Below are 26,444 nucleotides of genomic sequence, written 5' to 3' on the forward strand. Positions count from 1 at the left end.
TGAATGGGGACTGAGGATAACATTCTGCCTAACATCTGCCTTTTGTATTCCATGTAAAAAAGTAAGTCATACAGGTTTGGAACAACATGAGGTTTAGTTAATGAAGACAGCATTTTCAGTCTATGGGTGTACTATACCTTTAATATGTTGGCGCTGAAATAAATGCATGCTGCTTACGTGTGTAGTGTGAAACAGGCTTAATGAGAGTGGCCTATATATAGATTAGATATACTAGGTAGTTAGATATACTAAAAATCAAATACACACATACAGATTTGCACATGTTTGTGCTAACACACAGCTGGAAGACAAGACATCATCTCTCTCTGCTGAGCTAACAGGCCTGAGATGCAACATCACTGAAGAGTAATCCTCTGCATAAGAAATGAGCTCCAAAACACTTATTATTTCTGCATCCAGGGAGGCATTTGATTATTCAAACTGTCTGACATGGGGAATTATCGGGGGGCAGACTATACCTGCGTTCTTGCTATCTTTCCCTCCCTCCCTTCAGTGTGAATGAGGCATGAGTGAGCTGAGGGCTGACTCTGAGCCTAATGTGATTAAACTGTACCTATACTCACCCACAGCTGAGTCTGTGTCCACTGCACTCCATGTTCAACTAATCAATGTCAAGAGATCAGGTTGGTCCAAGCATGTGCTTTGCTTTTGGAATGTGTGCTATGTTAACAAGGCTTTTCAACTTCATTTAGTTTTGTTCACTGCCTTTTCTATCTTTGTCTCGCTCTGTCTCTATCCATCACTCTGTTTCTCTCCCACTTCGTCTTCCTTTCTGACACTTTGCCAGGGCTGTAAGACATCAGTCTCACCAGCTTCCATTGGTTGCTTGTGACATCACTAAAGGCTCAGTAGAGAGAAATGCTGGAGGACATACAATTTTTTTCTTTCATTGACTATTATTTCCACCTTGTGTTGATTCAGGGTAATGCACTAAAGGAAAACTGTCAGTAAGTTAAAGCATAAAATAATCTATACGACTCCATTGTCTTAATATATGTCTTCTGCATCGACACAACTGCTTTGGCAGATAAACAGATACATTTTTAAAATCCTTTCATATTATAAATCAACACTTTCACATTCAGAATGTGAAAGTGAAATTATTGCTTCTGAAGACATAGATTTAAACACTGGAGTCATATAGATACATTTATGGGATGTTTTGGAGCTTGAAAGGCCTGACCACCATTCACTTGCATCATATAGACACATAGAGATGAATTATTCTTCTAAAAATCTCAGTTCGTGTTCTGCAGAAGAAAGTCAGTCACACATCTGGGATGGCATGCGGATGAGCAAATGATGAGAGAATTTAATTTTTTTTGGGGTGAAATCTCCCTTTAAGGATAGTGGAAGATTTTTGACTTTATGAAATGTGGCTCCTCTATTTCATTGTGCTAGGTAATGCAAACACAGTATAGTGAAGTGTGTTAAAACTTAACTCAGATTAGAACTTTATTTCACCTCAGATAAAATCAGTCATCTGAATGTGACTTTTTCAGTACCTGGCGGCTGGTGTAGTGGACATGTTTCGCCAGTTTGCCGTTGAGCGCCTGCAGGAACATTTCATCCGTCACCTTCCCAACATTCATACATGCCTCATCCAGGACCGCGAAAATGCCCTTATGCTGTTGTTCCACCAGATCCACTATGATCTGATTGTTAAAATAGTCGATCTTTTCCAAAAACACATCACAAACACAACAATTTAGTTTAGGAAAAGTGAGGTACAGTAGAACAATGTGAAAAGAGTTTATATTTGTTAACAAAAACAGATGTATGTGGGTAAAAAAAATGATTATAAATGGTTTATGAAGCAAACAATAAAACCAACATAAAGGGGAAACCATCAAACCCACATGTTTCCAGGGAATCCCCTCTCGCTGATATTCCTCCTGTTCCTGTTTCAACACCAGCTGAATGAAGAGCTGCTGAAGTTTCTCATTGCAGTAGTTTATACAGAACTGCTCAAAGCTGGGCAAAAACAAGAAAAAATATTTAGTAGTTATTGAGTATAAGCAGAATAATTTGCCCTATGAAAGAGTATCATGTCTGTAATAAGTGCTCTTACCTGTTGTTCTGAAAGATTTCAAAGCCATAGATGTCCAGGACTCCAATCACTGTGTTCTTCCCATGGACCCTTGCATCATAGTTTTTCACCTCAATGACATCATTGATTCTTCCCACAATCCAACAGAAAAGACGCTCATAAATGGCCTGTGAGTGACAAATAGAACTTGAAAGTGAGCTGGTGAATGAATAAACATGCAGTTGATGTGAATAGCTTAGTCATTCAGTTCAAGTTTGTCTTCCTTTGTGTGAGAGAGTGTCAGTACCATCATAATTTTATGGATCAAATGACCTTGTCACACAGTTCTGGAATCAATATGCATATGCACATTTGTGGTAAAGCAGTTTTGTTTACAGCTGGAAAACCACTCATTTTGTTTGTCCCTATTCATACCTTGGCCAAGGCATCACGGCCATAACTAGCCTCTTTATCAGTGTGCTGTTTGTCAATGATGTCACGGCCAGTAGCCACAGTGCGATAGAGTAGGGCCTTTTCTACATTTTCCTCTTTGGTAGACAGCAAATCCCCCAGCACTGACACCACCTTAGAATTCTCAATGAGAGTCACATCTCCATCGCTTCCAAACTTCAGATTCCCCTAAACAAGGAAACATATTCTACATTATCATGATTTAATGAGTTTGGGTACAACAATACATATTTAAGGGAAAATCTAGCTGTAGTTGGTAATAATTTTCCACATACAGCCACATCCCTACTGAAAAACATATTAAACCAGCCAAAGCTGGTTTGCTGGTTTTAGCTGGTCTGCCATCCTTGTCAGGATGGCCTGATTTGCTGGATTTAGAGGGGTTTGAGGCACTTGTCAGCTGGTCAAGACAAGGAACCATCTTAGGCTGGATACAGATGTTTTTTCAGCAGGGATTGTAGAGAGCAAAGAGGAATTTCTAACCAGATGCAAGATGGTAGCAAGGATCTTGTAGACCGTCTGAATCTCCTCTGCAGTGAAGCCAATCACCTTCATTGCATCAGTGACACTTTTAAAATCAGCGCTGTCATTTATAGAGGACTGAAAATTTAAAAACAATCTGAGTGAGTTACATTCACATAAACAAAAGCATCCTTTAAAATGTAGCATTTAAAATATCCCCTTCCTGATATGGATTTTGATAATACGGTAAATACATTTGGCTGCAGGGAAAATGTAGACTGGCTTAAATCCCTTCATTTAGTTGATGTGAATCAATGCTTTTGACTTGCGAGGTCATTAAACCTGCAATTACTTTCACCTCAAAGTTATAGCCAAGCAATTAAAACTACAAAATTGCTAACGCAGCAACTAAATACCCTGAATTCCTAAAACTATGAGAGCAGCACACAAGTTGCTAATTACACTGGCATGCAGGTGGCTAACAGTTCCTGCAGCGTAACACTGATTGCATACAATAGGCACATTTTGGAACTATAGTGCCGCTGGACGAAGTGTGAAGTTTAGCCAGCATGTGCACCTATAAAAGACTTCTGAATTGGCATCAAATGTTCGAACCACTCTAGGCTGTTTGCTTCAAAGCTCTGTGAGCTCAATAATCCAGTCTGTTCCATGACGACAACTTGTTTGTTGCTATAAAATTGTTTTTGCTCCCTCTTATTAAACTCCCTGCAGAGGCAATGGAACGACACTCAGTGATTTTGCCCCCTGAATTAACAGGCTAACAATATGAGATAATAAAACCCTGTGGACAAATTCTCAATATGCAGTAATGACTACTATACCTACTATATAGTTTGACACATCTGTACCTGGGACAATGCACACAACAACTACAGTATAATCAAATGTTCTGCACAAGTGGCCAATCGTTCCATCTGCAATGATTTTCTTGTCCTGAGATCCCAAAGGAGGCCTAAAGATTGTTTACATAATATCCAACATTTTCCATATCACTTTACACAAATAACATAACAACCCATAAAGGATGCTTTTAATACCTTTATCTGGCCTCCAACTTTAATGTAGTTGTATGCTGTGGAATCTCTCTGAATGTGCAGGGACCGCAGTTGAGCATCTGGAGCTCCCTTGACCAACTGAAAATGACATTGAAAAATACTTTTCACTTGTTAAATATTCCCTTTGCCCATAATTTATCCTGAGCTGACATGGAGAAGAATGTAAATTACTGACTTTTTAATTATAATTTGTAAGCAGACAAAATAGTTCAACATGTTTTGATGTTTTGACTGATGTTATGAAGCACTATGTCATTATTTTTTCGGGGCAATAAAAGTGCTGAACCAGAACACTCTGACACTGAAGTCATAACCAAATTTGTCTGGTATGAGTCATTGTAGGCTTTAGTTTAAAAACAGAAATGCTGGCAAAACAAGACAAAAACAGCATCTTCATTTCAGACATAAACCCTTCACTCACCTGGTAGAAAGAGTGGAAGCTTCTCTCACCTTCCTGCTGAAAAATGACTCGAGACTGAGAAAGAAATAAAAAAGGAGAGCTAAAGATAAAGACTAATGTGAATTTAAAACAACTATTTAAAATGATTAAAATGAAGAAGAAAAACTTATTTTTACATTTTCTAAAGAAAATATGAGTGGTGCCTGGCCATGCAAAACTTGTTGCTACAGTATGCCAAGGTGTTTCAGGTGGTTGCTAGGACACTAATATGCAGATGCTAGGGTTTTCCAGCTGGTTGCTACTTGCTAGGATATTGCTAGGTGGTTTCTCACTAGGGATGCACCAATACCACTTTTTCTCTTCCGATACGATATCGGAAATCTCATTATCGGCCAATACCGACCTCAAGCTAGTTAACAGTAACAAACATGACTAACACACAGTATCGGATTTGGAACGGGCTCGTCAGATCGAAACCCAATCCATCTAAAACTTCAGTATTGGAGCTGATACCGATCCAGGTATCAGATCATTGCATCCCTATTTCTCACTAAGTCTATGATATTCTAAGGTCCCTCTGTCAATGCAAGTCTGTGCTTTTTTTTTTGGTCTATTTTCAGCCAAAAAATTTAAGCAAAATGTACTTAAGATTATATTTTTTTTTAGTGTTTAAACAGAGACCATATGATGATGTATGGTTTATGACAAAATAACACCAATGAGGAGACCAGTGATAAAATTAAATGTAAATAGCACATATTTCCTTAAAAAGCAGCATGATTCGAGATTTCATTCATTTCCATAGCACAAGTGGTGCAGGAAAAGTTATGCACCGAAGTTAAATACTTACTGTAGGGTTAGTGGTTTTGACAATGAGTAATGCAGTTATAGCGATGTTTGCCTGTGCCAATGAACTGTCAAAGATGTTACAACAATAGGCTAGTTTCCATCCACTTTTCGCAATATTTTGTTATTGACAAAGTGAAAACGCCTAAAAAATTTTGAGAAATTTGCCAAGTTTCCATTCAAATGTCCTTTTATCGATAAAAATGGTGTGCGTGATGATGTCATGCCCAAATAAACCTTTGTCGCGTATGTTTTGGTTTATCGCAAAATAAATCTGCCCAGAAGTCGTTTCCATACAGAAATGTGTGTATATCGCTAACTGTGTACCTTTCGCCTCCCAGATGTCCTTAAAAGTTTTGGTAAAATGGGGAGAGTATTGAGACAATTCATTGAAATTAGCCAGCTTACTGTCATTTTAATTTCACAAATAAAAGCAATCAGAAGAGGAGGAATTGCACTCAAAAGGGAGCAGTTGACCTTCTGCTAAGACTGTAATATTGGTCCTGATGTTACAGGTTGCCACCGGTTCCAAGTAGCGGGGGAAACTTTCGGTCTTAGTATAGGGATCATCCATCGATGTGTATATGTTGTGTGCACAGCTATTAAAGAAACATTGATGCAGTGTAAAATCAGGGTTTACATATGATACATTCCTGATATTCAATAGGCTATTTTGAACAATCATCTAATCTAAAGCATTGCCATCACAACTGCATTATGTCACACATATTGTCCAGCAAATTTTAATGACCAACTGAACTTAATTGTCATCTAAATTTTATTTAATGTCACAATGCAATTTACATTTTCTGAAGAAGCTCAGCAAATGCGATCCGAGGTACAGAGGGTTATATTTAAAATATTTAAACGTTTTAAAATGTTCAAAAGCTAATTTCTGAAAGTGAATTCATTGGAAAAATTGTTCTGATAGTTTATAGTCTTGAAAAAAGTGCTGAATATTCTGATAGTGTCATTCAGCTGACCTTTTTTTTGCATACAGAACAGGGTAAGGCTAATTTAAATTTGTGTAAATAAAAGGCATATATAGGTCAAAAAATATATATATTTTTTGTTTGGTCATGTATTTTTTATTTATTTAATGCTTTTTTTTTGGTAATTTATTTGATTTAATACAGGATATTTTGCCTGCATTTTATTTTCAAAAGCAAAACAATAATTTAATAGAAAAATGTTAGTTTTCCAAAATAATTTAAAACATCATTGTGCATAGAAATTATATGTATTTTGTATTGTGGACTAATTCCACGACTGCCTACTATTATTTTGAATGGGGTGGAAAAGAAAATGTAATAAATAAACGGATGGCTACAGCGATTAAATTATTCACAAACAGTGGCCATTCATTTGTTCTCTGTGCATTTGTCGATGTGTATGATACGAGATATTTGTGTTGGCACTCCTGGAAGTGTCATGTTTGCAGCATCGGATCTATATGCCGTTAAGATCAATCCATAATCACGTACAATACATTTTCTTTCAAGGCTGTATACTTTCGTCATGATTAACACAGGCTAACGATTGGGATAAATTCTGTCATGTGACACTACATTTTTGCATTAATGACAATTTTCTCGATAAAAAGTGTTTCCCAACCAGTTTTTCATGACATTTGAAGTATCGACATAGAGTTTACACGCTAGAGTTAAACGGAAAAATATTATGTCGGCACATTTGAAATTTAAGCGATAATTTGCGTTTCAATCAGCTTTATTTTGATCCACTAAAACTTTTTCTGCATAAAATCCTTGGATGGAAACATGGTTAATGATGGATGATGGAAAAAATCAGTTCTAAGCTCTTTGTGTCCTCTTTGGTGCCCCCTACCTTCTCAAGCAGGTAGTTGCTGATATGGCCACCAATGGGGTCTCCCTTAAAATCAAAGTTGATATCCATGTACTTGCCGAACCGGCTGGAGTTATCATTGCGGTTGGTCTTAGCGTTCCCAAAAGCCTCTAGGACACAGTTGGATTTCAGCAGCATGTTTTTCACCCTGTATAAACACACACTCTTTCATTTCTAAAACTATTATTAGCCACTTGTGCATTGGTGCACCACTGCAGCTGAACTATAGTGTCTATTTCAATGTGAGGCTGAATGATCTGATTTCTGGATACACTTTTTATTACAGTATCACAGTAAAAACACAAATCTGTCTGTCTGTATGCATGTTGTATGCAGTATACAGTATCACCATGTGGTTGGGGTGTGAGTTGAAGTGGATGATTTGTAATGTTGGCTTTTGCATTGTACCCATAGGCTACAAAAGCTCCAATAAGTGAGGTATATCCCCTTGTTTTAGTCTGACTTTGGATGCATTTCCTGGAAAACATTTTCCACTGATCTACGCCCTGTTTTCAGAGAGCTATAACCTTTAGCAGGCAGAGAAAATAAACCATATCTATGGGGGGCAATAACATGAGCTAGACTGATAACAGAAATCCCTATACTATGTATATCTGACAGTGCATCGCAGTTGCTTCATACAAAACCTGATTTTATTGTTTTTCTACCCAATTGCTGCAGCCGTGGTTGGAACAAAAGAAGGAAGATCTATGTGCTACTTTGCACAAGAGCGATAGAGCTTTATAATTACGTAAACATTACATGCCCTACATATTCCCATCTCAGAAGTTATATTTCTTAAGGTTCACAGATAAAGCTAAGATAAAGTGTAGAACATAGTTAGTTCCCTGTCATTTATTAATCAATCCTGACTTGGTCCTGACCCATCAGATTTTCAATTAGTGTGACCCAGCACTATTTTAATCTCTGCCCTACATTTCAGTTCTATCACTATCTTTCTCTTTGAGGCCAGATCCAATATATTATTTATGCACATCCTACCAGGAGAAACTTTACTTTTACATATCTGCTTTTACATAAGCAGTTCTCTTAGTTAGTCCTAACTAAGCAGTGATCTGTATGGTTATGAAAAAATCTAGATAAACATCATAAAATGCTTTCTTATGGTTCTGGAATGCTCTGCAGTTGTTTATTCTAACATTAGGAGGCAATCATGCAACACTACACAGAATGGTGCTAATATGACTCATCACTGCTGCAGTGAGGAGAGAGAAAGTCTCATACCTCTCCACCTCTGCTCTTTGGCTGGGATTGGTGATAGCAGCGATATATTGCATAATGTATTTACTAGCCTCTGTTTTTCCAGCTCCACTCTCCCCTGCAAAGTAAACAAACATTGGTAAATTCTTTATACTGTATATATAATAATTTCATAATATATTGTTGGGTACAAAGTCTGAGACCAAACTAAAAATCTGGTATTGAAAATCTGATTTGTACCTGGAAATGGACACTTTTAAGATTTTGAAAACTGTAAGCAAAGAAATGTTATGATGTGAAATGAATAAGAAATATTTAAGATTCTGCACTATTTCTAGGTCACTAATCAAAGGTAAGTAAATTTGTGACTGTCAAATTTCCTTGCTTCCATTGAAGCACACAAGATGCTCTTTGAAACATTCCCAAATCATGCTGGTTCTGCATGGATCATCAAGTTTGGCACAAACTTCTGGAGTCCATGGTAGCTTGAGTGCATTCTGTCATTTTAGAGTTACATAAATAATTATTAAATTACAAATATAAGATAATTGGATATGAAACGAAAAAGTACTAAACCATTATATACAGTGTACTTAATTATTATACTTTCTTGGGGTAAATGCCAGGTGCAGAGGAAAAAATAAAGCAAGCAAAGAAGGCGCATTGATACGATCCTTAACCTACTTATCTTGTCACGTAATAGCGAGTAACCATAAACCAAAGGTACCCAGAAGGCGCATTGATACGATCCTTAACCTACTTATATTGTTATGTAATAGTGAGTAACCATAAAACAGCACTCATGAAACTTATTCAGTATGAGATGCTCATGTTGTAGGAGAACTCACTCTACATAACACATAAAACAATCGCAGGATCCACTGTTTGCCACTAGATGGCACCACATATACCACCTATTTTTGCAGTGCAGTCACTCACAACCTGTGGTCACTCTCTGGATAAAAATCAACATATTCTTATAGAGTCAACATTTATTCTCTTTTCAACTTTATATGGTCTCAGAATATTCCCCTTGAGCTATGTGCCCATGCCCCAACTCAACATAGTTTCAACGTGTCCCAGATGGAAAACAAACATTATCACAAACAGGCATTTTTGGTTGAAAATGTGAAACAATAATATTTTTGTTAATCTTATCCATACAGTAGGGTTTAGGAGACCATGTCCTGAGACAGCAATTTGCTCATGCACTGAACTCTATTGTGAGCAATCTCTGCTCATTCAGTCCACTGTGATTGGGAAACCACACACTGTGTCAGTGCAGAGCTATTCTCTTCTGACAAAAGATCTCAACACATCATTCCCAGTCATACTGCAACCCCCCGAGAACACACCAAAAGCCAATATTGCAGTAATGCTCATTATTCAATTAAATGGGAAGAAAGACAATCATTTGTTTTATTATTTTTAGGGGATGAGGTACTTGATTTTTTCCCCCTTGGATTCGCTAACTTCACTGGCTGTTGCTCAGATATAACAGTTCATAGTGACCATGGATGTTAAGCTTCAAAAATACAAATAAAAACAATAAAGCATCACATAAAAAGTCCATACAACTCAGTTATATGATAGCTTTTGTGTGAGGAACAAACCCAAATTTAAGTCATTATTCACCAATATTGTTACCCTCCTGAATGAATCATTCTTTGAGTCAGTTCTTTTCAATGAACTTGTTGATCCCATTCACAAATCAGAATAAAGGATTTGTTAACAAATCAGACTGATCTGGTTCTCGACTTAAGCTCACTGACTCAAAGATCCATAAACAGCTCACCTTTAGGGTAAGATTATAAGTGAATAATGACTTAAATTTGGGTCTGCTCCTCACTCAAAGCAATCATATGGCTACAAAATGACTATATAACTATAGCGCACAATTAAATGTACCACATTTATTGAGCTTTTATAGTGTTTTTGTCACTTCTTTGAAGATTCTTCAAAATATATATATATATTTATACCTTTTTTTCTTTTTTTCACAGAAGAAAGGAAGTCTTACAGGTTTGAAACAACTTGAGGCTGAGTGTTCAAGAGAGAATGTTTATTTTTGGGTGAGCTACTCTTTTTAAGGCAGCTATCTGAACTCATGCACTCTACGGTGAGTCATATTACATTCCAGCATAGTCTACCTGAGATAACAATGCATGTGTCTTTGTTCCTCCTCTTCATGGCTTTGTATGCAGCATCAGCAATGGCAAATAGATGTGGCGGACGCTCGTACAACTCTCGGCCTTTGTACTGCTCAATGGTCTCCCGCCCGTAAATGTTCATGGCACGGTAAGGGTTAACCGACACCACCACTTCTCCAATGAAGCTGTAGATACGACCCTTTTCAAACCTGCAGCAGAGAGGCAACAGATAATAGATTTGCTGTTTTCACATTCATGCATGTTTGTTTAACCTTTAATAGGTCTGTTTGCTTTGTGGTCAGTGTGGTTTGTATAATCATATTGCTGTCTTATGTAAAGAAAGGGAAGCTTAATGAATTATCTCTTTCAGAAAGTTAAAGCAAATACAATGTGAGAGAGCAGGATAGTCAAGGTCATGTTTCATGAGCTGCATAATCTGTTTGCACAATAATAAAGGATTTTCTGTGACTTTTCATGGACTCCCAAGTACAAGAGGGCATTATAAACATCTAAAAACAGCTCTGGGATACAGACCACTCCAAAACAAACAACCAATAGGGAGAGGATGTCCCAGTAGTTTTAAGTGACAGACCAATAGCTCTAAATTTGCAATGCAGAGCAACAAGAGAAAAGAATTGCAAGTAAAGCACCATTCGGTACATCTTCATATCCACTCTGACTTGCAAAAGCAAGCTGTTTTGAGCAGCATCCACTAGGGAGCTAAGATCTCACTTTCCTGTTCTTCTCAGCAGACCGGGGTCATGCCTAGAATAAGGCATCCTTTCTTCTCAACCTGCGGGTTTGCCAAGCCTCCCTCAGCTCCATCCTGCCCCAGTCAGTATGCTTACAAGTTTGAGGCATGACCTCATAGTTTTATACTGAATTACTGCTACTATTACTATTCAGAATCAGAACTGAAGCTGGGCTCTGTAGACATTTATGTAAAAACAAAACAAGTGAAATCTTTTTTATATATCAGTTGTTTCTCTGAGATTGCAATGAGAAGAAGTGGATATGAAATAAAGATTTCTGCTTAAGCGTCCTGCTTCTCCGATGTTTCGCCTGTGAAAAAGACCCCTGTAATCTCAAAAGTCTCTAGAGTTTCATAAGAAATATCAACAATGTCTCAAACTGCAAAATCTGCAATCAGAAGTTAGAGATTTCACTAACTCAAACATTTGTCATCAGATTCTTCCAAAATCATCATATTCTTCCAAAATATCTGAGTTATCAACTGAGGCAAGTTGATAATTAAATCAAACATAACCAAGGACTCCATGAAGTTTCCAGAGCAACATTATGAAAGGTTGTCCTCCTTTTATTTATATTCAGAATTCAAACTCTACTTAATTAATAATGTAGTTTAATCCTATATGTTGAATATTTGGCCACAGCAATATGAAGAACTGGTACGAAGTCCTTGGAGAGTAGTCTACCTTTCTTACTCTGTGCAGAACTGAAATGCACCGTACCATTCAACAACAAGTCCATGAAACAGCACTTCATTCCCTCAGGTCTTCTCATAAATACATCAGGGATTCATGAAATTATCAGTGATCCTTTAAACCAGAATAAGTTACCATGGACACATCCTGAAGCTTATTTAAAACTGCTTCAGTCCAAGTGTGTACTGCTTTATACTTGCTGATGTAAATGGGACGTTGATGAAAAGTTTTAGCTCAGATAAACTGTGTGCATTTGTGCTCGTAAGTGTGTCAGTATGATTTCAGGGATGTCAAGGGATGAATGGCAAGCAGGGTGGTGTGGCAGTGGTGGTTGTGCCTTGGGCGGCATCAGCCTTCTGGGCCAGCCCTGCAACATCGTGGATGAAAAGGCTCTTTTGTGGCAGCCTGCGGGTAGCATGCTGTGGTGTACCCGATCCATTGTTCTTCTGTCAATGTGAGGTCTGTGTGTAAGGAGCACAGGCCAGGCCTCCACAACACAGCAGGCTGGTTCTACTCTCCCACATCAGCCCCTCTGGGAGCACATTGTCAGCTAATGACAATGACAGAGGGATCACATTGATATATAATTGTATTTTATCTTATTTTCAAATAAAGAAGTATGTCCTAATATAGAAAATACTTTCTCACATCCAAGTTTCACTATAAGTCAATCAGTTGTAAGTTGATTTCCTGGAAAACACTGTGGTGATATCAAAACATTGCTGTGTTTCTTTGAGCATTCTGACCAGTGAGTTGGGACTTGATTATCTGACCAATGGTACAAAAAGCACAATAAAATAAATTGAAGAGAACTGTTTCTAAAAACCTGTTTGATAACAGAAATTACACACTACAGTTTTAACAAGGTCAAGTGTAATAAACTCATTTGAAAAAGTCATTTGAAGTGCAGTCATGGCCCGTCATTGAGCCCTCTGTCACCCTCATATTCAAAACCTGTTGTTGCGATATCTCTCATGGAATTTAAATTGACTGACGCATCACAATAATAAAACTGCACAAGCTACTGAATCCACCATATGTTTTTTTCATCGCAATCCAGCCAGTAGAAAATTCAATGTGATGCTGAGAACATGGCAATAAATCCTGCTGATTCCATGGTGTTTCACTATCTTCAGGGTTTATGAATAGTGACATGACTAACTCCCAACCCTCTTCATGTCCCCAATGGATAACAGCCCAAAGAAATCAACTGTGCAACTTTATCCCAGGATGTTGTGGTGTGTGGTGTGTGTGTGTGTGTGTGTGTGTGTGTGTGTGTGTGGGAAAGCACAGCACAGCAGCATCATCGTCCATCTGCCTCTGTGATCTGATTATTATCAACACACTGATGATAAAGCATTGCAGTACAGTCCTCGTGTTGTGGCTTAACTTTGATTCACAGGGCTTAAAGTGAAAAAAATTGCTGAGCCTGAACTTTTTGGGGGGGTTGTTTTGCAGAGATGGACTTATCTTCAAACGGAACCATTTATTTTTAAGTATTACGGCTGTATCTTAATGGCATCTTTTTATTAATGAAGGCCAGTATCACTGATATTTTATTTAGTATACTAAATTTTAGGGTTATAAAATAGTCCATAATGCATAAATTATAAATTAAATTCGATTAATCCTTATTAAAGCTACAAGCGTTCTTTAGTCAAAGAGTAGTTAGTAGTTTTCTCTGTTCCCTTTGTTCTTTGGTTAACTTTACTGACAGACAGAATTAGTGGCTACTGTCACTTTAAGATCTACAGCTGGTGACAGGATCTCACGCGTCTCATTCTCTCACTACTCTTTACTTCCATTTAAGATTTTATTTAACTCATTTAAAGTTAATAATGATTGATTCTTGTGAGGATACTCGACAAAACGGACATTTTGGCATAAATGTGTGTGTTATTGTTCGTTCAAGCGCGAAAGAGAATTCGATACTGGTTCGTGACTTTTTGTGCCTCGTGTGTGTGTGTGTGTGTGTGTGTGTGTGTGTGTGTGTGTGTGTGTGTGTGTGTGTGGGAGGACATTTACTGAAGTGCATTCTCTTTTGTCTTGTCGCACATTAATGGTTTAAAGCATTTGGTGGACAAACTAATAACTAATAAGAGCTAAAGAATGACAAAGAACGGATGCAGCGTTAATTGTGTTAAATATTTTAAAACATTAAAGCTGGACAAAAAAAAAGAAATCGCATACGTTAACGTTGACAGCACTAAAGGTGCGTACACACTGCAACGTTACTTGTCATACATTGCTGACAGAAAATAAAGCGGTTTAAAGTGGACTCGTTTTCATGGTAGGCCTACACATAATGTTTTTTTAGTAAGCTACACAGAATGTTCTACATTAAATATTTAACTAACAGTCTGAAGTTACCTAGCAGCAGTGTATGTTAATGTTAGCTCAGTCAACGTAAGGCTAACATCAAAAGGTGTAGACAGAAAATATGATTATGCTGACCTGAGCTAATTTACGAAATCAACCAACTCACATCTCCTTTCTTTTCATCCATGATGACATTAAGTCACCTAATGTTGTTTCTGGAGTTCTGCGCTCCATGCTTTCACCGACGACGCTAACGTGAGGTATGGATCTCAATCACACTGTTGCCAGGACCTGCCCTGCTCTGCTTCTGATAGGCTTGTGACGTTAGTTAGAGCTGCGCTCCTCTCATATGATTGGTAGGTGAAATCAATTGACTCGAAAATATTAAACCGCAATCAAGTTCCCAGTTTCAAATGCAGCCGCGCGGTATGCACGCTCATAATGGAAGCGGCGCACTCGTTTTTTCCAAGCGCGTCCGCGCCGAAAGTGCGTCCGACTGTAATTTGCAGCCTGATTAATACATTTTGCCTGCGCCGGAGGCCGGACCTGCCCTCAAGCCGGAAATCCGGCCCCCGGCCGGAATACTTTAAGCCCTGGATTCAGTTTCCTGAAAATTCATTGAACAGGCAGATGGCAAGATGAAAACAAGCAGTCTCATTCACTAACTGTGGGTGTGCAAATAAACCACACATAAGCGAAAATCACAAACTCAGGGTGGCCATAAAAACATGGAAGGCTCTATTTTTGTGAGCACGCAAAGCACAGAACTGTGCGCAACAACCATGCGCAACGTCTTATCCAAATTTTGTGAGGGTAATTCTAAGCACAATTTTCCTGCCAGTGCAAAGTGTAAGTGGACATGGGCGGGAGTGTTTGCGCTACTGTGGGTGTATGCGCGCAAGCTGTGGGTGTATTATATGGTAATGAAGAGGTGCAAAGCGCAATTTTCTATTTTCCTTAGAAAGAAGTTTCAAAAGCTTGTCTTATCTCAGTGCAAAGTCTAAACTAATTTCCTGCATTGTTAAGTCAATGCAAAAGGGGCCGGTGGAAGAAGTTGGAAAGAGTCAAATGTTTGGATTAGGTATGATATTTTGACCACTTTGATTATATTTTCTTTTCATTTGAAGTGTGATTTGAAATTAGAAATACTTTTGGTTTAATTATTTTGTGTTTTATTAAATTAATTAAACTTTTAAAAATCGACCGGTTGAAGTGCATGCCGATACAACCACTGTTAATACTAGCCATGATTTGGGTGCCAGTAGATGAAAATTATTAATATTATTTACAATGTTTATAATATAGTATTATTTTTTATTTTTAGTTTATAATTATAGTATTGAACAAATCCTGACGAGAACCACATTTTCCATCCGTATAATAGGACTGTGTCACTGTCAAAGAAAAATGCCTTACATTCAACAATAAAGCAGTTAATGCATAAAAGAGATCAAAGCATATATCTATGTTCTTATTTATATACATTATATATTACATTTATTACAAGTCCATTAACACTAACTTCTTAAGAATGGGCTGTCTTTGTGTATATCGCTGGTGCTTGACAGGGAATGGACTATGTACAGTAATAAGACACATATGGTGGACAAACTGTAGAAGAACCTCAGAATTAAATTGCACATGACCCTGCCAATTAGTGCTGTGCATGCATAATTTCAACAAACCCACTTGCGCCTAGACTTAGCGCACGCATGCTTACACAAAAATATAAAATCTTCATGGCCATGCCCATTGACTTTGGACTTATGACTTAAAGCATAGCTAGCACTCTTAAAGTAGGGCTCTAAATGTGTTAAGCTGAAATTTGAACAAATATTGTTCTTAGAAATTGGAAAGCTAAGTGACCCTATAATAAATTATTTACACATATTTCATAGTGGTCGACCGATATGGGTTTTTTAATGGCCGATGTCGATATCCAGAGAGCAGGGTGGCCGATATTCAGATACAATGCTGATTTATCACACAGTTTAATATTGTAAATAACAAACATAAAACTGGTAAAAAAAAACATAGAAACTCTCATTTAGCACTATATTTACTCAATTTCACACAAAACTAAAAAATAATACTATATTTTAAATGGTAGATTTCTTCAGATTTCTGTTTAGTCATCAAATTTCAGAAATTAATTTGCACACAAAGAAATAGTTAATAAATTAGGAAGAAGGAAATAACAGTACACCCAGTAGTCCAGCACCCATAGATGGCATGTCCACATTAGCAATCGCATTTTCTCAAAAAATACTGAATCAAACCAATTCTACATATAGTGCATAGTGAATAAGGTATTTACCTATAGCGCACGTGAAACTCTTTTACCTTGGGATGCATCCAAAAATGTAGGCAGCTGACTTGCTACCTTGCTTAGAGGCAGTTTGAAATCCCAGATGTATGCTTTTTCAGATCTAAAAAAGCAAAATAGGACATTTCTGGGAAAAAGAGGACGTACGGTCACCCTATGTTACGTTATTTGTTTGCTTCTTTGTTTGTGATTGCATGGACTCAGCTGGACTCAAATCAAATCAAGAGTCCGAAAGGCTTGCGTCCAAGTCAAGTCCGAGTAAAAATGCATCCGAGTCTGTGACAAGACCAAGTCCGTTAAAATTGATAATTAAGAAAGTCTGAATATCATCCAATTTATTGGCCTCGGCAATATATTGGTCAACCACTATTTCAGTTAAAGAAAAATGTATGTGCCATAGCTTGATCTGGGATAGGTTCTGCATAAAAATGCAGCCTGTATGGGTGTGCACAGCTGGCTATTGAGAGGTCCAAAACAGGATTGCATAGGCCTATATTAAAAAGGCATTTATTATGTTTCAAATGGTTTTAAGGATTACAAACATGGCTGGAAGATCTTTGTGCACATATAAGTGAGAACATTTCAATGCAAATATATTTTTGTGACCCAAAGTGTTTCTGAGGTATGTGTCTAGAGCAGAGGAGTGAGGAAAAGGATAAAAGGAGGCTGTAAGATGGGGACAGGTTTTAGAAGTTTGCCCGAGACTCCAGGAGTAAGAACAGAGAACTGGGAAGGGAGGGAGAGGCTCTGTTATCCCTTTTTGTTTTTTTCCCAGAAGACATGGGAGGGGTTGCTGCTGCATGGAGATTAAGAAAGTCTGTCGGGCAGCAAGAGGCCACTTCCTCTAACAGCTTGATCTGAACCTGCTCCATAGGTTGATGCCTCAGTAATATTGCAGTATGTACACTAGTGCAGTTTTAGACTTATTACATATTGACTCTCGAAAAATTATTTCCAGTAATTCATGATTATTGGATAAGGCTTTTTAAAAGGTTTGTTCTCCCAAAAATTTTAATCTCATTATTATTTACTCACCCTCATATTGTTCAAAAACATTATGACTTTCTTTCTGTTGAAAACAAAAGGAGATGTTAGGCAGAATGTTTGCCTCAGTCAACATTCATTTTCATTGTATGAAAAAAAGATGCAATGTAAGTGAATAGTGACTGAGGCAAACTTTCTGCCAAACATATACTTTTGTGTTCCCCTTGAAAAAAGAAATTCATACAGATTTGGAACAATATGAAGGTGAGTAAATGACAACAGAATGAGTGGACTAGTAGAACATAATTTTTCAATGCTACATACTACGAGTAGATTGTTATATCGGTTTGATCCAATAGTTGCATTTTGGATCAGTTATTGACAAAAATCTATGGCGATAGTTGCCAATATTTATTTATTAGATTTTTTTATATTCATCCGTGTCCCTCAATCTTTATCTTTGAAAATACTCATCCAAATTTTTATCCTCACTTCAATGCATATTTTGTTTAGATAATCAATTATATAAACTGAAGCGAGGACATGCAATGAAAAATGCGACTAGGCCTATATTGAAACATGCCTAATCAGCACATACATAGTGTCTCTAATTCATATATTTGTAAATAATAATAAACTTTATACTTTATTAAGCATCTGATAATGTATATATATATATATATATATACAAACCCTTAATATAATGAATATACAGTATAGACCAATCCCAATAGTTGCAAAAACTTCAGCGCATTCACAGTGCGTGGTGGCAGAAAGCTGGTAGACTGCGGTGTAAGATTTTACAGATTAGATGATAAAAAGAAAGTACAACACAAAACCATCATAAATACACATATTTTCTTAGCTATACAATTATTATAATGATATGAGGTCATAATTCAGATACCTGAAATAATGTTTGCTCTAAATGTTTGCAGCAAATGAGTTGAAACGATCTCTTCAGTCCAGTCAGCTCTGTTGATGGCTTGAAGCCAGATCTGTCACAAAAACCCTAGAAATAATTTTTCAACAACGGAATCCGATAAAAGTTTATTGTTTGTGCACGGTTCAAGCCACCACTTCATCGTGTGACGTAAGCGGTGACGTTGACAAAGCATTGGTCTATAGGCGATAAAAAAAGCTTCATTTGGTTAATACTTAAATAATGAGCATTGTAAAGGATCCACGTCTCTCACAAAATAAGTATCTCTGGTGTGTATCTGTCACAGTGTATCTCCACAGTGTTCAAGAACTCTTATTTTGAAGCTTTCTCCTGCAATACATTTCCCAGTATCCACTGCCCTATTAACTTCTCGTTATCCCCACCTGTATGCCATTACCTCATTAAGTTTTCAAGTGTATATATACCCGCTAGTTTTGTTTAGTAGTTGTCAGTCCTTGAATTGTTATGTTTGAAGTCTGATGTTTGTAGTGTTACAATTGTAAGGTTGTGCCTTTAGTCTGTTCCACTCCAGCGTCTGTTCCACTCCTGTTTATGTGATTAAAGGATTTCAAGTTCCTACTCCTGCATCTCCTCTCTTCCTCTTGACTCCTTGGGCACCAAGCGTTACAGAAGGACTGACCCTAATAACCACAAAGAATATGGATCCACTTATCATACCCACTTGAGCATGGAGCCAACAGCTTTATTCCTGGAGCTTTTCAGGCAGGATCTTCCCCTACTGGAATATTCAACCAGGTTCCTTCGCCTCGCTGCTACTACAGACTTTTCAGATAAGTACCTCAAGCCCATGTATGGTATGGGGTTAAATTTCTATCATGCAACAGTGCTTCCTGAGGTGGGGAATCTCTCCCTAGTTGAGTATGTTGCTGCCACTCTGATCCTCAATTTACCCTCCTTCTCCAACGTAACTCATCTCCCAGTTTTCTCTCCTCACCTAGTGGGTTATGGTGGGAACTCCAAGCCTTCCACGGCCCCTGTCTCCAAGCCTTCCACGGCCCCTGTCTCCAAGTTAACTCCACTCCATGCAACTCCCCTAAATATTTTTTGGGGGCTCATCCTATTCTGTTTCCAGTGGTCGATTCCCTGCCAACAGTCAGCGATAGCGACCACGGTCAGCGAGCCAGAGCCCATGCCTGCCACGGTCAGCGAGCCAGAGCCCATGCCTGCCACGATCAGCGAGCCAGCGCCTGCAGCCTCGGCCGTCCCAGAGCCAGCGCCTGCAGCCTCGGCCGTCCCAGAGCCAGCGCCTGCAGCCTCGGCCGTCCCAGAGCCAGCGCCTGCAGCCTCGGCCGTCCCAGAGCCAGCGCCTGCAGCCTCGACCGTCCCCGTAACCACGCTCCCTCCTGGTCAGAGGAGAAAGAGAAGGAAGCGGGCACCTTCTCAGTCTCTGCCAGTGCTCACGACCACGGAGGTCATCCCCGTGTCTCTCTTGGCTTCACCACCAGAGTCTTCCACGGCTCCGCCATCAGCTCCTCTCCTTAAGTCTCCCTTGGCTCCGTCCTCAAACTCTTTCCAGAGTCTTTCATGACTCCCTTCCATGGCTCCGCCCCCAGAGTCTTCCATGGCTCTGCCATCAGCTCCTCTCCTTAAGTCTCCATTGGCTCTACCTCCCTTGGCTCCATCCTCGGACTCTCCATCCACTCCGCCTTCCATGGCTCCGCCCCCAGAGTCTTTCACGGCTCCGCCTTCCATGGCTGCCGCACCCAGAGACTATTCTGCCAGCGGCTCCGCCCGCTTCCCCAGAGACTCCTCCTCCTGCGGTTCCGTCCGCCTTACCCAGGCCTCCAGACCCAGTCCCTGCCCTGTGGCCGCCTCCCAGGCCTCCAGACCCAGTCCCTGCCCTGTGGCCGCCTCCCAGGCCTCCAGACCCAGTCCCTGCCCTGTGGCCGCCTCCCAGGCCTCCAGACCCCGTCTCTGCCCTGTGGCCATCTCCCAGGCCTCCAGACCCCGTCCCTGCCCTATGGCCGCCTCCCAGGCCTCCGGATACTTTCCCAGCCCTGAAACTGCCCCCTAGGACCCTGGATCATCCTCCTACCGTCATCTGTCTTGGGGCGCCAGGAGTCGCCCTTTATAGGAGAGGTGGATAATGTCACAGTGTGTCTCCACAGTGTTCAAGGACTCTTATTTTGAAGCTTTCTCCTGCACTACATTTCCCAGTATCCACTGCCCTATTCACTTCTTGTTATCCCCACCTGTATGCCATTCCCTCATTAAGTTTCCAAGTGTATATATATACCTGCTAGTTTTGTTTAGTAGTTGTCAGTCCTTGAATTGTTATGTTTGAAGTCTGATGTTTGTAGTGTTACAATTGTATTGTTGAGCCTTTAGTCTGTTCCACTCCAGCGTCTGTTCAACTCCTGTTTATGTTATTAAAGGATTTCAAGTTCCTACTCCTGCGTCTCCTCTCTTCCTCTTGACTCCTTGGGCACAAAGCGTTACAGTTTCGGGCTTGTTTACAATTAAAAGTCCTGTGTTATGCACCAAATCTTCCTTTTTTCTGATTATTATTGGGATTTTGTTTAAAAAATAAACTACATATGGGTGTCTGTGCCCGTCAAAGTAAGGAAAGAATTAATAAATAATTATATAAAATGATTTTAAAAACGTTTGGCCGATTCCCCATTATCTCCCTTTTCCGCCACCTTAGTTATAGTTATCGGCAAATACCCTTTGAGTCGACCTCTATTTCATACCTTTTTAAAGTCATCCCTTAGAGCATGTAAGAGAACATCTGCACATTTTCAGTGAACTGAAAGGTTTGCCGTCAGACCATGTGTGATGACATTTAAAAACACTTGGTTTGTCAAGTCCCAGAAACAGAGACTATAAGAGCCTGATACACCATTTTTAGAATGGGATCATATGCCAGGCTGAGGATAAATACTGGTTTCAGGCTTGTTTGGGTGGGTCTCTTGCGGTTATTTGTCTGTGGTTGACCAGGGTGGGGCGCAGCCTGTAACATTCCCTTCACAGTAGTTGCAAGTAACAGTAAAAAGTGAGAGGAGTGATAGCTGTATAGGGTGAGTAAGACACAGAGAATTAGACACACACACACACAGAGAGAGAGAGAGAAAGAGAGAGAAACATTAGAAAAATAAAACACAATAACATAATTTAAATAATTAGCATCACTTTGTTTTAAAAAATGGTGAAGATGTAGTTACAAAATACTGACTTAATCCAGAGGTTTATTTGCTTTGAGTGTGAGGAGTTCAAGGTTTTAATTAGTCTTAAACATTTTACTTCAGGACAGCTTTTACTTGATTACTTAATTTGTATTCTGTTTTATTATTAATTATGTTTTGATATGCATGTTTATATACTCGGTTTGTATGCTCTTTATTCTTATATTATTGTTATTTGTCTAGGTAAAGCGCCTTGAGACGCTACCTTTATAGGCACTATATAAAATTAAAGTTTATTATTATTCAAATCCTGCATGTACACGTGAGAGCGTGGTGATCAGCCTTAAAAAAAACAACCTCAAAGCATTCATGAACGCACAACGGGCCTCAGGAATTTCAAATGACTTGATTTAAAATTATTTAAATTTACGGTTGTTTCTTAACTAAATCTATTGAATGCCTTGAGAAGACAATGAATACGCCGGATGAGTCTTATGGACTACTTTAATGACACTTTTAGGTCTTTTTAAGCTTTACAGTGATGTACTATGCACTGCCATTGCATTGAAAACATGGTGATTTTATTTAAAACTTCTCCTTTTGCATACATATTAAAGTCATATGGGTTTGGAATTACATAAGATTCTATTACGTAAATTCTTAAAATCATTTTTGGGTGAATTAATTCTTTAAAAACTTCACATTCCAGGACAGATATTGCCACTCATTATCACACACTAATGCAAAAGCTCCTACTGCTCCTCAGTATATAATACATCACTGCCTCAAGTCATTTTTTACAGTTTTCAACCAAAGAGAGATTTTCAAAATGCTGGGGACAAAATCAACAATGGCAAAAATGTTTCCAACTGTAAATGACAACTATGGCTGTCAAGGCCTGCACATTGAAGTGTGAATATATGAGATGTTCCTGCCCCTAGATAACACAACAAAGCCTGTGTATTCACAACCCCAGCAATAAAAGGCTAATCCCTGATCCAAATTTATCTCCTGCACACAATTTACCAAGCAACCAGTTTCACTCAGTCCACAGATTAACATGGAGCATTCTGGGTATGACCTGAAAGTGAATCAGCCCCTGGACTTTTTATCAACTGAAGTGTGTCTGATTTACCACTGCACCACTACAATAAAATGTAATTGATCAGAAGTTGCTGTTTCAAAGATCAGTAAGTTTATTGGATACTACTGTTTGAATGATGCAGCATGCAAGCCGCTAGGTGTCAAGAGTAAGCCAATATACGCAACTTTGACATAATTTGACATACATACGCATGTTTTGACGTGGCGACTCACGATTGGTCACTTGCTTAGTCCATTCTAAACCAGTTTTTGCATCACCACAGTGGAAAAATAAACAGCAACCATGCCAACGATTCTGGATCAGTACACAACAGCACGGCTCTGCAATGAGAACCACTCGGCTCAATGGTGGTTACCAAGCATCTTTCTTGCATACCGGCACTTAATGCTGACACATAATGAATGTATTTGTGGTTCTGATTCTTCTATATCTGACAGCTGCCCTTCTCTTAAGTCCCAAATATATTTCATAAGAAATCTAAGAACCAACAGGTGTGATGTAATTTAGAACAAAATCTGGTCAAAAAGACTTGTGTTTAGTTTTGGTGGTACGTAACAGCTCACCTTAGGAAAACTTCTATCTGACAGCTTAATACCTTAATGCCATAGGTCCATGTCATTGGTAGGTGTGACCTGAAGCTCCACTTATCTTGACACAGACAGCTAATTTTGTTTATGTTGTTCAGTAAGTCAAAATCAGAAAAAAGAACACACCAGCATTTAGAGTTAATAGCGGACTGGTGCAAATGTACCTATATCTTTACGATCGTTCATGTAGAGAACTTTTCCAAGACCATGTCATGAGATTTTCTGTTTTGTTTAATTAAAGGAATCAAATCTACTCAAATACTCTCAAAGCCCATTCACTAATTTGCCATCTGCAGTGAAATCCATTAACACATCTGCCCAAAGTAAGCCTATCATCATTCTTTTTGTCTTTATTCTGCACATTAACACTGTTAAACACTGTTATTTGCAGCAGTATCAGTGTTATGATTAATAAATTACAATAACAGATAGTAACCTGTGCATATTATGGCCACACATTTGTGCCATGACTTAAAATGTAACAAAGACAACTTAAACATTTTCTACTGCATATATATTACTTTAATTCATCATCGATTGAAAACAGCTTCTTTTACTGACTTTATGTGAATTCTACTCATAGAATGTGGCATTACTTTTACATTTTTGCATTTGGCAGACACTTTTATTCAAAGAGACTTACAGTGCACTTATTACAGGGACAATTCCCCCAGAGCAACCTGTAGTTAAGTGCCTTGTGCCACAAGGACACAAGGGTGGTGGCTGTAGGGGATCCAACAAGCAACCTTCGTATTACCAGTTATGTTATTTTGCCCACTATGCCTCCACCACTCCATGGCATAATGTCATTAATAACATATTTTCATGTTACATTAGTTAAGGATTTACATGTAGCATCCTCATATTTAAATGCTCCGCTAAACGCAGAGATGTGGTGGGTATATGAATGTTCAAAAACAGTATACTGTTGCTCGGCTGTTAAGTACTTCTTTTTAACTCTGAATGAAGAACGAATAAGAACTTCTCTGCAAGTATATCAAGGCCTTTGAATTTAATGAGTAAGCAGCAAGCCACCCCCACACAGTCTTCTCTTGCATTTCAAAGGAGTTTCTCTGCAACTTTTACATTTGTTTACTGTTAAACACCAGCTGCTACGGTATTGATGACAATCATTGTCGCGCTTAACATATACATCAATCCACAGATAAATCAATCCTCTTGGGAAGATAAACGTCTTTCATGACCAATGGACTCAATTTGTCTCCCTCATGTCTCTCATGCCAACCTCTTTTACAAACATACTACTGTGTAGACAGCCTGAATGGAGAAAACGTGTGTCCCACTTGGCAACATTTTAAGCTATGTCTGAAAAGCTTTCATACTAACTTTCATTAGCTTTGCATTGACTACTCAGGAAATGAAAGCCAGGTGTAAATGTCAGAGCAAGCCAGTAAGCTGAGTTTTTTTAATATATATTTTGGCCCACTCCCTTCATTGTCTCAATGAAGATCAGAGGCAATTTTTGTTCTCGCGTTAGAATGAGGGGAAGAGAATGAGGGGAAAAAAGAGGCATGTTTCAACTATTGAGTTTCATAGGTTAACATTCAAGTGACGACAGGGGGTTTTGGTAGCTGGACATGGCCCTGAGCCCATCTCTTACTCAACAGAGCTTTTAGCACATGGTTCAGATCCCAATATGATGTCACTAAACAGTAGCGGATGAGATGACGGCCAACTCGAGAAAGAAAACAGACAAAAAGTCAAGACCAGTCAAATGGAGTCAGACATTACTCAGCAAGCTATTTCAAGAAGTGATCACCATCAGGGTAAAAAGAGGGCAGGGAGGGAAAATCTCAAAAACAGACTGAAAAGGCAAAAGAGAAGGAGAGAAACAGATAATGTGGTACAGTAATTGACTGAAAAATGGAAAAAAGGGAGAAGCAGAGAGTGGAAATTAGTATGAATGTTCCTCTCTTTGAGTGTTTTGACTCCTGGCTGTAACTGGGTTTCACAGGGCTTACTGCCAAGAGCTGGATAGACAAAGTCCTGCCCAAAAATGAGTTCACATCCACGCCACAACACAAACAATAGCCTCATACTCAGACATTTACACATAGTGTACTACAGTGGAGATTTCTTTAAGACTGCAAGGGAAGCTCAGCTTCCCCTATAATGTCAAAAAAATAATGGTCAAATATGTACTATTGTGTAAACAATTTATTGACTAAAAATGCATTAGAACACGTTCATCTCGAAGACGAGTTCGTTCAGAATCAGCTACATTACATATAGCAGGTCGGCTGACTCGATTTACTTCTCATACATTCCCGTAGCGTCAGTGCATTTCCCTGTTGAAGCCGAGCGTCCATTGACTTCAATGGGGCTGCTCTGAACAGTTTTTTTCAGTGCTCCGAAAATAGACGGTCATTGGATAAATGCTGCGATTATGTCCCACCCACGGACGCTCAGCATCTCTGGGGGTGAATGAGGAGTGGGCTGGCCCGGACTCCGGGCTTCCGCGTGATGATTGGAGGATCTGTCGAAGACTGCATCTCCTTTTGATTGACAGCGAATCTGTACTATAAGAAGTCACTGAAGCTATTTCGCGCTCAGTCCCATCGCGGATTTCTCAAGTGTAGTCGAAAGACAAACTGCTGCAACCTATTTCTTTATATTTGTTTGGCGAAATTGCTAGTCAATTTGCATAATACATTTCACACAATTATACACCACATTCCTTGTTTCAGTTTTACCAAGTTTAATATATTTTGTTTTAGAGTGTTCGTTCGTTCGTTCGTTCATTCATTCGTTCGTTCGTTCGTTCGTTCGTTCGTTCGTTCATTCATTCATTCATACAGTAGGCTAGGCTAGCGTCGTACAGGTGAAACTGCGCACGATGGCAGACGGTGCTAATATTGTCGACCTGATTTTGGCGAAGCCATTTGAAAGTCTTCCTTACGAGGAAAAAATTAGAATTAAACAGCAGGGCAGATCAACACCTAAGATTGATTTAGTGCAAAAAATAGGGTAAATAAGTTTATAATGTAGGCTGAAAATGAGCTTCCCCTCTTTGAAAGACCAGCAGCCGC

General features: G+C 38.9%; 1 protein-coding gene across 1 annotated transcript in view; it reads right to left on the reverse strand.

The window, feature by feature from the left end:
- The window catches only part of myo1d (myosin 1D), a 98,576-nt gene that overhangs the window by 56,092 nt on the left and 16,040 nt on the right, over positions 1 to 26,444 (reverse strand). The window contains exons 2-11 of the mRNA XM_052102821.1: positions 10,540 to 10,748; positions 8,414 to 8,507; positions 7,151 to 7,316; positions 4,481 to 4,534; positions 4,042 to 4,137; positions 3,005 to 3,121; positions 2,486 to 2,689; positions 2,093 to 2,238; positions 1,881 to 1,995; positions 1,527 to 1,697 (exon numbers count right to left, since the gene is read on the reverse strand). Of these exons, the coding sequence (XP_051958781.1) occupies positions 1,527 to 1,697; positions 1,881 to 1,995; positions 2,093 to 2,238; positions 2,486 to 2,689; positions 3,005 to 3,121; positions 4,042 to 4,137; positions 4,481 to 4,534; positions 7,151 to 7,316; positions 8,414 to 8,507; positions 10,540 to 10,748 (1,372 nt within the window). The remainder of the gene's footprint in view (positions 1 to 1,526; positions 1,698 to 1,880; positions 1,996 to 2,092; positions 2,239 to 2,485; positions 2,690 to 3,004; positions 3,122 to 4,041; positions 4,138 to 4,480; positions 4,535 to 7,150; positions 7,317 to 8,413; positions 8,508 to 10,539; positions 10,749 to 26,444) is intronic.

Source organism: Xyrauchen texanus, chromosome 33 (assembly GCF_025860055.1).
Source record: "Xyrauchen texanus isolate HMW12.3.18 chromosome 33, RBS_HiC_50CHRs, whole genome shotgun sequence".
Classification (NCBI taxonomy): Eukaryota; Metazoa; Chordata; class Actinopteri; order Cypriniformes; family Catostomidae; genus Xyrauchen; species Xyrauchen texanus.